The sequence below is a fragment of the Acomys russatus genome, chromosome 5 (assembly GCF_903995435.1).
Source record: "Acomys russatus chromosome 5, mAcoRus1.1, whole genome shotgun sequence".
Classification (NCBI taxonomy): Eukaryota; Metazoa; Chordata; class Mammalia; order Rodentia; family Muridae; genus Acomys; species Acomys russatus.
Window position 1 is genome coordinate 14,523,485 of NC_067141.1, and position 12,311 is coordinate 14,535,795.

The window sequence follows — 12,311 nt, forward strand, 5'->3', positions numbered from 1 at the left end:
AGTCTGGCTGACCACAGTGGCCCTGCTGGCGCTGGAGCCTCTGGCCAGGTCTGAGGTCATCTCCCAGCCTCAAGTAAGGCCCCAGCCAAGCACAATGGAAAGAACTGCAACACACCCAGAAAACATCCCCGGTAGGAGTCCCAGCCAGGATCCCTGGAGCTGTCAATGGAGCAGATCCAGAATGGTTTCCAGGTAACGAGGCCCTCGCTGGAGCAGTTAGATAACCTAGTAATAAGGCCTAGAGTGTTAAACACCTGGGGTAGTTAGGCCTCTGGAGTAGGGTGAGGGCCCTGGGTAGTGAGACCTCCAGGTAGTGAGGTCTCGAGTAATGAGGCTGTGAAGCAGTAAGACTCCGGCGTCTATGCCTCATTTGCTCACGGGAGTTACACGTAGATGCTGGGTCACAGTGACCAGACTTAAATCCTACCCATGCCTCCCAAGGAAGCAGACTTTCCTTCTCAGAGATTGAGTATCTTTTTAAAAAAAATATTTAATTTTAATTTATGTGCATTAGCATGAGGGTGTCAGATCTTGGAGTTACAGACAGTCATGAGCTGCCATGTGGGTGCTGGGAATTGAACCCTGGTCCTTTGGAAGAAAAGGCAGTGCTCTTAACCACTGAGCCATCCCTCCAGCCCCGAGATTGAGCATCTTTGCAGAGCAAAATGGGCATGAAAGGATTAATCCCCACCACAAGCAAAGACAAACTCATGCGCATAGAGCATACCTCTCCAGTGTCTCTCAAAGAACCAGGAGAGGCCACATACCTGGTCCCCAGAGTGTGACACACTGCTGCTCATGGGTCTGGCAGATGCCGTTGTAGCAGTAACCATCTACTCCCTGACATGGGTGCCCATCGTGTAGGTACACGTTGGCTGGGCAGTGAGGGCCAGTCCCTGTGCAGAATTCTGGGAGGTCACAGGAGTTGCTGGAAGCCCTGCATGCAGTTCCTGGAGGCTTTAGCTGAAACGACAAGGTGGCTTTTAGCACACGTGCCAGGCACGAGGAAGCATGCCTCAGTAGCTCTCCCAGGGCAGAACATAGCAGGCTACATCCTACGGTCACACAAACAGTGGAGATTTCAAGGCCACCCCCGTTTGATGATAGAGAGCTCTTTTGAAATGCCTTTGTATGGTTTACATTCGTGCTATAAGGCTGGGTGAGCAACCAAGAATAGCTCAGATGGGAACAGTAGGTAACACTAGGGTTCTCCAAGGAGTGGACAAGCTGGGCTTTTCTTGGGTTGCTGACACAATCACATGTTTTAAGTTGATAGCTGTCTTTATCATTAGGCATCTGAGGCGGGCGGGGGGCGGGGGGGAAGGGCGAGAGGGAGAGGTAGCAAAATCAGCAAGAGCAGTCTCAATAGCAGTGCTATGCTGTCATCTGACTAAAGAACTAGGGCCCTCTTCATCACTTAATGGGGAAATCTGGAGTGGGAGGCTGGGAGGGTAGAGGGAGGATGAGGATGAGGATGAGGATGAGGATGAGGATGAGGATGAGGATGAGGATGAGGATGAGGATGAGGACCAGGAGGTGGCAACAGCAATGGGAATGGCTGCAGGCGAGGGCTGTTAGACCTCTGACCGGCATCTCATCTTTTGGGGCTGAAGAAATTAATGTTCCAGGTGGCTTGTCTGAGCTGCATAGACAAGGCCACTGGGTCCCAGGCTTGTTTAGCCTGCATGCTCCCAAAAGTAACAAGGTAAATCACCTGCCAACTCCTGGAATGTCTGAGATCCGGAAGGGATGACTTTAAAGCTACAGAAGTGGGTGACAGTTGGGCATCACCACACATCCCTCCCTCCTTGTGATCACCTTGAGCCTTACTCAGTGTAGGCTCAGCTGCTCTCCCCTTCCTCCTCCCCTTCCTGGCACTCTCCTGTACTAGTGACTAGGTCCCTGGGAGCGCTAGCTTCCTCCAACGTTCTCCAGAACTTAGTGAGCATCAGGAGGAGCCAAGTGTATGTTGTTATAACACTTTTTTTTTTTTTTTTTGGTCTCTCTATGTAGCCTTAGCTGTCCTGGATTTGCTTTGTAGACCAGGCTGTCCTCGAACACACAGTGATCCGCCTGCCTCTGCCTCCTGAGTGTGCTGGGATTAAAGGTGTGCACCACCACGCCCGGCTATAATGCATTTCTAAGTGATGTGCTTGCGTGGGGGTGGATAATGGAATCTCCTGTAATCTTTGCACCAAGATCCATCGCTTAAGAATTGAGGCATAAAAGTCTATCCTGGGACCCTCTACTGCTCAGACCTCTTATTTGCCCTGCATTCTGAGTAAATGCGATGAATGGTGGAAATGCCCAAAGCAGGAGCAGTCACAGCAGCACAAACGGCAAGTCAGGACACTGCCACTCCGGCAGCTCAGGGTAGCCTGCCCTTTCTGGTGCTATAGCTTTCCCAGGGACTACCAGCACGGGTTCTCTGCTACCTGCCAGACGTTGGTATCAGGCAGGTGTACCTGGCATGAGGCTGAGTCATAGGGTAGGCTGGATTCTCCTCCCATTGTTCTCTTCACGGAGCTAAGAGCCCATCAACGTAAATTGCACATTAAGCTTGAGCCTGGGTTTCTTGGTCCTATCGGTTCTTAGCCCACGGACAATTTTGCAGAGAATCAGCAATTAAGTTGTGCCTTTTTTACCAGATCAGAACAGCTAGATGGTAGCGAGCAGTGAAAGGGCAGCTTCCTGGCATAAGCTTGGGGAACTGGATCGGAGCCACTCAGGCCCATGAGCAACCTCAGGCCAAGCTGAACTCACCTGGCAGTCTTCGCAGCACTGCCCATGCGCACACACAGCATCTGGCTTCAGAGTGCAGGTGGTAGCATTACAGCAGCGATTGGTACATTCCTGGGGAGGGGAATGGGATCTGTTTGAAGGGTCATATGAAGTGGTGTCTTTCAGAATGCAAATGTTATACCCCAAATGACAGCAAAGGATAAGGCGGCCCCGATCCTGAGCTGAAAACCTGCCCTTGAACTGTTTTCCTTGGCACAAGAGCAAGGCATCTGTTAAGTGTTTGTGAACTGCGGGGAACGGTGTTCACAAGAGAGGTCAGAAGCACTCAGTTACCCTTCATGGGAGGAGACCTGGGGCTGGGGCTGGGGCTGGGAGCTCTTCAGGTCAGCAGCACATTGGTACTCCCAGGGGGTTCTTCTTGCGGGGCATGCTGTAGTGAGCTGTGCCAGGATCACTGAAGGACTTGGAAATTGCTCATTTAAAAATACACCATAGATGGGGCCCTTCCCCTTCAAGAACGGCCCCTTCTGATAGGGATAGGGTACAGCTCAGTGGAACAGTACTTGTCTGGTGTATTTGTTTAAAAAATGGGGGGGGGGTCTACTTCTGATTTGGAGTTGCAGTGAACTGACAGGTAAAAAAAATCAGGCTGTGTCTAGCTAGGTGGGTAAGGAAGAAACCCTTGCTTCGCAAAGGTAGGTCCTTGGCCTAGGGCATTCTGGGAAGAGGACTGGACATCGGAATGAGACTGAAGGATGCTGGTACTAAGTCTTCTCACTTTAGTTTCTTTCCCCCTCATCCTTCCTTTTCTCCTTCTTCTCTTCCCTCCCACCCTCCTTTCCTCCCTCTCTTTTTCTCTCTCCTTTACTTTTTCATATACTAGTTATCATATAAAACAAACCCAAGGACTCATGGATACAAGGCAAATACTCTCCCAACTGTGCTATATCATCAGAGCCTCCTTCTTCTTTTGGGAGACAAGGTCTCTCTATGTGGCCCTGGCTGGCATGACACTCCCCTTGTAGACAGGCCGGGCCCCAACCTGTGATGAGTGGTATTTTTGTCTCTACCTCCGTAGTGTTGGGGTTGCAGGCTTATGCTACCACCCTGGCTTGAGCATGCTTGTTTTCAAGGGTTATAATTAGATAAGGTGATCTGTGTTGCCCTCTTTGAAAGAAAAGTGAGGAAGACACCCAACTCCTGCAGTGGATGGTGCTGTCTGTGAGCACATGGCTTTCTGTAGAGGGAGACATGGCTAGACACCCACTGCCTGCTTTAGCAGAAGGCCTGCACCCATTTGAGTAGCAAATCTCTGAAGCCCGTGAGCTTCAGAGCATCCCGGTAGCTCTGAATTTATGTAATTAAGAAGAAACTGTCATAGAATGCTTAATGGTACCCAAGTCCTCAAGATTCTTTTATTTTTTGACGTGCTCTGAAGAACTTATGCCTGGCCAGCCAGCACGCAGCTAACCACACCCTTGTCTAATGGCATAGTAGGTCACTCCTGAAAACTCTCCCTTGTGAATGAAATTCTTATGGGTATCATGGGTGCAGTTAATAATTAGACAGTGATTGCAAATATTTAGGGCATCCTCCAGATACCTGTCTAGCATCCCTCAAGGAGCGCCATGAACTGATCGCTCACGAAGTGTTTACGTTCACTCCTACCATGCGTGCTTCCCAAGTTGTTAAGTTTTAAATCTGTTTGAGGACTTTATAAACATCCGGGACATGTAATGTACACAGTAAGATAAAACTGCCAACCAGAAGTCACTGCGGCAGCTTTCATGACAGTGAGGGGGTTTAGCTTATGGGCTTACAGCTCTATACAAGTTTAGGAACTTTCCTCTCCTTAAGGATCCCATTAATTGCATCCTGGACCAGTGCCACTGAATGCACAGCAGCGCTGTTCTGCTTGCTATGGTCTCAGTGACTTCCGTAATGCTATGTTAGCTGAGGCAGAGAGTTCCTTGCAACACTGAGTTAAAACAGTAATCTGATATCTAAGTCTAAAATAGTTCTGAGGCCTCCCCCTGTCTCCCCTCAAATCACTCAGAAATGTAAGCAGCAACTCCCATGGGAATGTATCCAAGTGGAGTGACTTCAAAGGGGATCGATCACATGAGAAAGATAATGAAGTTTAAAAGACGTGTGAGGAACTGGCATCCTCTTCACATCAAATGAGATGGGGCAGCGTTCCCAGCTGTGTCAGTTGGAAGGGTGAGTGAGTTATCAGGATAGCCTTAATGCCTTCTACCAGAAGGTAGCAACAAGTTCTAACTACCCCAAGTCTATTTCTCCTGTACTACCGTATTTCCCAGAAAGAGGCAGATTCCTTGTCTATGGATGCATTTGATGTTTTAGTAGTCATCAAGAAGCACCAGAGCGAATGAATGCCAGGTCTGTGAATGAGAAAGAATAACAAAGCCATTACAGAACCCTGTGTGAGGACCAAATGGTCATTCTTGGGCTGTGGGAGACAGATGGGGAGTCTTAGCCACCATGAACTGGGATAAAGCTACAGTAAGCTTTGCTAAAAAATGATGGTGATTACTTCTGGGAGTGAGGGAGCACAGGCTTGTTCCAGCTGTGTGCTGATATGCATCACTCTGGCCTGTCATTCCCTGCTTCCCTGGTGTGACACACCAAGTTCCTCCTTGGACCAGGGGGATACGTGGTTCGACGTGATTAACATTAGGAGGAGTGTATGCAGGGCCTGAGCACACGGGACCAGAGAGAAGAGCCCAGGTAATAGGTGTGACTGAAAACTTTGGGCAAAGAAGCTCGGTGTCCTCATAAGCTCAAATTGGCAACTTGACACCACAGCTTGAGTCATCCGAGAAGGGAGTCTCAATCAAGGGGGGCTTGTGGGCATGTCTGTGGGGGTGTTGTCTCATTTGTTGATTGATCTAGGGTGGCCTAACTCACTGAGGATAGTGTCGGTCCCTGGGCAGGTAGTTTTGAGCTGTCTATGCATGGGCCTGAGAGTGAGCCAGCAAGGAGTGCTCTGTCATGGTCTCTGCATCAAGTCCTTGCTTGAGTTCCTGCCCTGACTTCTCTCGGTGATGGACTGCAATCTAGAAAAGTAAGCCAAGGCAACGCTTTCTGCACCCGAGTTCCTATTGGTCAGAGTGCTTTCTCACAGCGACAGAATGAAGCTAGGACACATGGCTAGGCACAATTGCCACCTGAACCTAGACATAAACATAGAAAGGACACTAACATGACACTAACAAGTGATGCTAACAGATTTCTTGGGAGGAAGAGCTTTAGATGAAAGAAAGGGGGCGGGGTTTCTTAAAATATCAAGAAACCTCCTTATGAAAAATGAGGCCGTTAACTACAGAAACACCAAGTTGGGAACTACATGCAAACAGATTTTGTATCTATCTAATGAGGAGTTTGTCACAATCAACACTGCCTCACAGTGTAGTTTGGACCCTGGAGAGAGATCGAGCGCCCAGCCATTGCTGTAGGATCCCTTTGTGGAGATGAGCAGAACATGAGTAGCGCAATAGGGACTCAGGGATCGGCTGATAGAACGGTGCTGGTGGTGAGGATGCTAGTGGGGTGCTGGTGCTGGTGGTGAGGATGCTGGTGCTGATGCTGGTGCTGGTGGTGAGGATGCTAGTGTGGTGCTGGTGCTGGTGGTGAGGATGCTAGTGTGGTGCTGGTGCTGGTGGTGAGGATGCTAGTGTGGTGCTGGTGCTGGTGGTGAGGATGCTGGTGCTGATGTTGGTGCTGGTGGTGAGGATGCTAGTGTGGTGCTGGTGCTGGTGGTGAGGATGCTGGTGCTGATGCTGGTGCTGGTGCTGGTGGTGAGGATGCTAGTGTGGTGCTGGTGCTGGTGGTGAGGATGCTAGTGTGGTGCTGGTGCTGGTGGTGAGGATGCTGGTGCTGATGCTGGTGCTGGTGCTGGTGCTGGTGGTGAGGATGCTGGTGTGGTGTTGGTGATGACAATGCTGAGGGTGCTGGTGATGCTGGTCAGGATGTAGCTATAGCAATAGTGACGATGGTGGTAGGGACACAGGTGTGGCAGGCATGTTGAAGTAGTGATGGTAGCTGTGGAGATGGCAATTAATGGCGGGGATAGCAGTGTGAGATGGAGGTGTGGAGAGGATGGTGATGACAGTGATGATGATGGAGGGGGCGGTGACGACAGTGACACAGTGGCAGTGGTAGATGGTAATGCAGGCAGATGGGGTGAATGGCTGCCAACGGAGCCATTCCAGTTCTCCGCATTCATGACTCCATGAAGAACCATCAGATTTACTTGCAATAATAAATAATTATAAGGCACTCAGATCAAAGGCAAACCATCTCAAGTCAACATGGCCTCTCCTGAGAAATGTGGGTAATTTAAACTAATTGGGTTGTTTCTTTAAGCAATTAACAAGGCCTCCAAGGAACTTTTCTCCTTTGCACACGCTATCCCATGGCAGCTTCACTTTTCCCTCTGCTAATCCTGAAGCCGTTCTGTAACACTATAATTAGGACTTGCTCCTAGCCAGCAAATGCTCCCTGCTCACTGGGAGCAAAATTAACCGCCGCAGTGGACAAGGCCATTATCACGAATAAGTTCTGAGTTTGTCAAGGACACAAAACTACCTCTATCTGCCTCATGCCATCTGATGGTCTCCCATCCCAGCCCCCGCACTGCACTTTTTCTCTCAGAACTCATGAGAGCAAGGGCATTCCAGCAAGAGCTGGCAGAGAGCCTCTCCAGGGGGCCTGGAGGCAGGCTCACATGAAGATTCTGTTACTCCCGTGATGAGCACAGGGATACATGAGATGCTCTGGCTTCCTGCCCCAGCTTTCCTTGTTCCTTGGGTCCCTCCTTCCAAAGGAGCCCTCTGAGATGCTGGCTTCCTGAGCCTTGTTAAGTCCACCTGTGGACCCGGGTAAGGCCGCCTCAGACCTGTCTCCGACTCTGCCTTGCATATGTTCTCGTGGAAGGAGCCCCAGCCTACCAGCTCTCCAAACCCTTGGCCTTGATTTATTCTGAATACAGTCTCCAAGCCGTGCAGAGCATGTGCTGTGCTGGGAGGTGGCGGTGTTCTCTCTGTCGTTGTTTCTCAAGACTAAGCGGGTGAAAAGTGACTTACATGTTTTATCTTGACCGGCTTCATCATGTGCCTATACAAATAAGAGACTTCCCAGGGAGCAGCTGGAAAGCAGGCTTCGGTGAGCCTGGTGCTGGATGCAAACACTAGCAGCTTTTTCTCGTTGCTTCTGAGAGCTAACAAGCTGAATGGCCAGAACGTTGGAAGCCTCAGCTATGTAAGCGGAGGGCTCTTTTGAACAAGCTCAGCTAGACAGAAGGCTCAGCTCAGCGCTGCTTATCCACACTCCTCGTTCGTAGCCGGCTTTGCAGAGGGAAAGGCACGTTACTTATTGCCTCTTAGAGGCTAGACTTCCAGGGCATTGCTTTCCAAGAAACTCTGAGCTAAATGATTTTTTATTGCTCTCATCCTCGCCTCACTAAGGATGGAGCATTCTTCAATAGCGAAGGCACTCACCTGTTAAAACCGGGAGATGCAACCCACTCTGCACGTGGCTAACATTCCGGAAAGCATCTGATATGGGGTACTTGCTCAAGGTGGCCATAGCATCTTTCCCACAAGAACCTCTATTACCCCAGTATCTTCGTTACCGATCATTTTCTCCCTCTTGCCTTCTCTCTCTCTCTCTCCCTCTCTTTCTCTCTCTCTTCCCGACCCTGCGTGTTTGGTTTGTGTGTAGGTCAGAGGTCAACTTCAGGCATCATTCCTCAGGTTCTGATTTGCTTTTCTGGAATAAGGTCTCTCACTGGGGCCTCTGGGGCTCACTAATTAGATGAGGCTGACTGGTGAGGGTGTTGCAGAGATCTGCCTATCTCCAGTTCTGGGATTGCAGGCACAGACACACATACCCAGCTTTTCCACATAGATTTCTAGGAACTCAGGCTCTCCTAGTTGCACGGCAGGCCCTTTACCGAGTCTCCAGCCTCCTACCACCAGTGCTTAGCATGTTCATTCTGCTGCCTGGGCTTGCCTGAGCTCCCCCATCCCCCCACTCAGAAGCAACGGCAGGCACCATGGAGAGGGCCCCCCCTTACCTCTGGTTCCCCGCAGTCACACTCTTCTCCCTCCTCTACATAGCCATTTCCACACTTCTGGCCCCCAAAGGCCTGCTTGACCTCTGGCAGGTTGAAGAGGCACATCCCCATCCCCTTCTCCAGGCTGGCCTCCAGGTCCTTCCTGCTGCAGCTGCTGAACACCATGGGAAATGGGAACCTGAGAAGGAGAGGCCCCAGTGAGTCACACAGGCACCGGCCGGTGGCCTTCAGGTGCTATGACCTAGGACACTTGCTGGCGGTAATGTACGGCCACTCATGGCTATTTCAATGAACAGGGTTTTGCTTAAACACAGTCAAGGGAAGTATTGTCAGATAGTCCTGACACTCATTCCCGTATGGAGAGGAAGAAGGGGTTTGTCAAAAAAGGCTCATATGTTTGGTCCTCATGTTCTTTTGACTCTCACTCATACAGTCATACTGAACGCTGTTTACATGAGTAGCTTTAGGCTGAGTCACACTACAGTGCTACTGATGGTTCTTCAGTGAGGCTGTATTAGTTACATTTTTATTGCTGTGACAAAACACTAGGACTAAGGCAACCTCTAAAGGAAAAAGGGTTACAGTCTATGATGGTGGCACTAAGGGATGGTGGCAGGAACAGCTGAGAGCTCACTTCTGGATGCACAAACAGGAGGGAGAGAGAGAGAGAGAGAGAGAGAGAGAGAGAGAGAGAGAGAGAGAGAGAGAGAGAGAGAGAGAGAGAGAATGGAAATGGCAAGAGTATTTTGAAACCTCAAAGCTTGCCTCCAGTGACTTACCTCTTCCAAAGAGGCCACACCTTCTAATCCTTCCCAAACAGTTCCACCCACTGAGGACCAAGTATGCAAACATATGAGCCTATTTATGAAAGCCATTATCATTCAAACCACCACAGAGGTGATGCTGTAGGAAATAGGTCTTAGGGCCTAGACATCATAACAAAGACATATAGTAATATCCTTGGTACATGCGAAAAAGATAATGGTGCACGTGATGGTGCTTATTGGCTTTGCTCCATGGGTCCACGGTCTGTCCCACTATAGGTCAGTTGATTGACATTGGCATTCGGGCCTATGAAGATCGAGCCATGGTCTTTCTCTGGTACAGCTCTAAGCACATGGAGAAAACTCCAGGTCTTGGTCTTGTCGGAAAATTCCAGGGTGTAGTGTGGTCAGCCCTAGAGTGCTGGACCCTTCTGGGGTCTAGAGGAGCTGCCCAGGCACTTGGCACCTGAGTGGACCTTGTGACCGATGCTTGGCAATGGACTGTGAGCCAGAGTGACGCTGGGTCTGTGATGTTGACTACTCCTCCTGTAACTTGTTCTTTCTCCCTTCCTCACATGATCAGGAGCTGGAGGAGCCAGATGTGGTACCTGATCCTGATCCCAGAGAGGAAAAAAAAAAAAAACCCTAGAGCCCCTGAGAATCCTCTGAGATGGAACCACACTTCTTGTAAACCACAGCGAACTGGGGTCTTTTCTCTACATTATGGGTGTGGCTCAGCAGGTCCCCCAGGGGTCCAGAAGATTTGTTCTAGTGATCTGTTGCTGAGAGGTGAGGGGCCTTTCACAGGTGTACCTCCTGGGAGGTGGGATGACACCACAAGAAGGGAGGCAGCTCTTGAGAGACCCCTGACTAGTTCCCACTAGAACGAGACATCAAAGAAGCTTGGCTTCTCAATCATTCTTGCTTCCCATCTCGCTACGTGACTGCTTCCTCTTCATGCCTTTTGCCACGCGGCCCCCCACAAGGGTGTCAGAGATGTCAGCACCACACCTTTGAACAAACTCTAAACTATAGGCTGAATGAACCTCTTTTCTTTATATACTATGCACCATCAAGATTTTGTGATAACAACAAAAAACAGACTAATGTGGCTATCCCAACACAAAGTATACCATTATCTTAAATGTCGAGAGACATTGAAGATGACGAGGAACAGCTGGCCAGAAACCCAGGTTTTAGTGAGGAAGCAAGCCTACTGTCCAGCACGCTCCTCCCCAAGGAGACATTTACAAGATGACATTATAATTGGATCTCAATCAATTGGCCAGGCCAACACAAGCAGCTACATCTCCCTAGATATGGCAGAGAAACTGCCTCATTCATGACTGAGCTTTGGCAGTATTTTGGGGTCCTGAGGGTTCATGCAACCAAGCTGATGATACCACTCATTCCTTTGTCCCCCCTTCCCCATCACTCCCCTACTATCACTTTCAAGTTAACTGGTGTATACTTCCAGTCACAAATAAACAAAGGCAAGTCCTGCTCTGCTGCATGGGAAGATGAAAAGTTGAGACTAAAGAGGACTGTAACAAGGTTCCCTTTGGAATCTTTGTTAAGTTTCCTTGGCAGATAGATTATTGCAAGTATCAAAGTAATGTAGCAAGGCTCCGGTGGTGAACGACAGCATGTAACATTTTTAATTTAGAAAGGCTTGGTGCAGAAGAGACCAGTAAATTATGCCAGGCGCTGAAGGCAGTCCTCTGCAAAGGCAGCAACTTGGCCAAGCGTCTAGTGCAGGCCTTCTATTCCATTTGAGAGCAGCCCTCCATGAGGAACCCCCTGGGGCCTGAAGTTCATTCTCAGACATACACAGCTAGGTGCTGTGGGGCAGGTTGTGCCCAGCTCTCTCTAGAAGAGGGAGGTTGCCCAAGTTAATTAGAAAAGATTCCAAGATAAATTGAGGGGGAGCTTTGGCGATGAAGAAGGGACGGAACACTGGGGAGGTGGCTCAGTGGGGGGGGGGGGGAATGCTCACAACGCAAGCAAGTGTGAGGAGCTCAGGTCAGCTTCCCAGAACCCATACGAAGCAGTAGTGTGTATCTATAATCCCATCACCCCCATGATAAGAGACATGAGAAGCTCCGGAGCCTGCGGGGTCAGGGAGTCTAATGTGCTCAGTAGAAAACAAGTGATCCTGCTTGAAACAAGGTGGCAGGCGAGAACCAATACTCAAAGTTGTCCTCTAACTTGCCTGCATCATCGATTCCCTATAGTGCCTCTGTTGGAACCACAAAACAGCACTGTCCTCCTGAGATCCCAGTTAAGGGGTCAAGGTTCGCACACACGCTTCACAGAGCTGTCCCTCACCCCAAAGCCTAGGCATGCTGGCCTTTACAATCTTGTTTGATAAAACTCCCAGAGACTGCTGGCTATGGTTCTCAGCTCTTCTCTTCCAACCTGGGGTCCTTTTGACTTTCTCCAGTACTTAAAGCCTTTCCTCAAATAATTCTTCCTTTACTTTGGTCCTGGGGTGGTAACTAGGGCCTCAGGCATGTCAGGAAGTTCTCTAACCCTGAACCACTTGACAGACAGCCCTGATACCTCTCTAGCCCATGATGGGAACCGAGAGAATTTATTTTCTGACTGTAGAAAAAATTTTCTGATTCATCTGTTTGTGATTCCTGCACAGGAGGCCTCCAACTATTTCATTCTGACAGACTATTCTTGAACCTTCTTTGGAATTTTAG

The 12,311-nt window shown here is 49.6% G+C and overlaps 1 protein-coding gene across 1 annotated transcript in view; it reads right to left on the minus strand.

Moving 5' to 3' along the window:
* Adam12 (ADAM metallopeptidase domain 12) overlaps positions 1-12,311 on the minus strand; it is a 328,346-nt gene that overhangs the window by 41,966 nt on the left and 274,069 nt on the right. Inside the window, exons 12-14 of the mRNA XM_051145478.1 lie at positions 8,840-9,017; positions 2,764-2,853; positions 768-963 (exon numbers count right to left, since the gene is read on the minus strand). Of these exons, the coding sequence (XP_051001435.1) occupies positions 768-963; positions 2,764-2,853; positions 8,840-9,017 (464 nt within the window). The remainder of the gene's footprint in view (positions 1-767; positions 964-2,763; positions 2,854-8,839; positions 9,018-12,311) is intronic.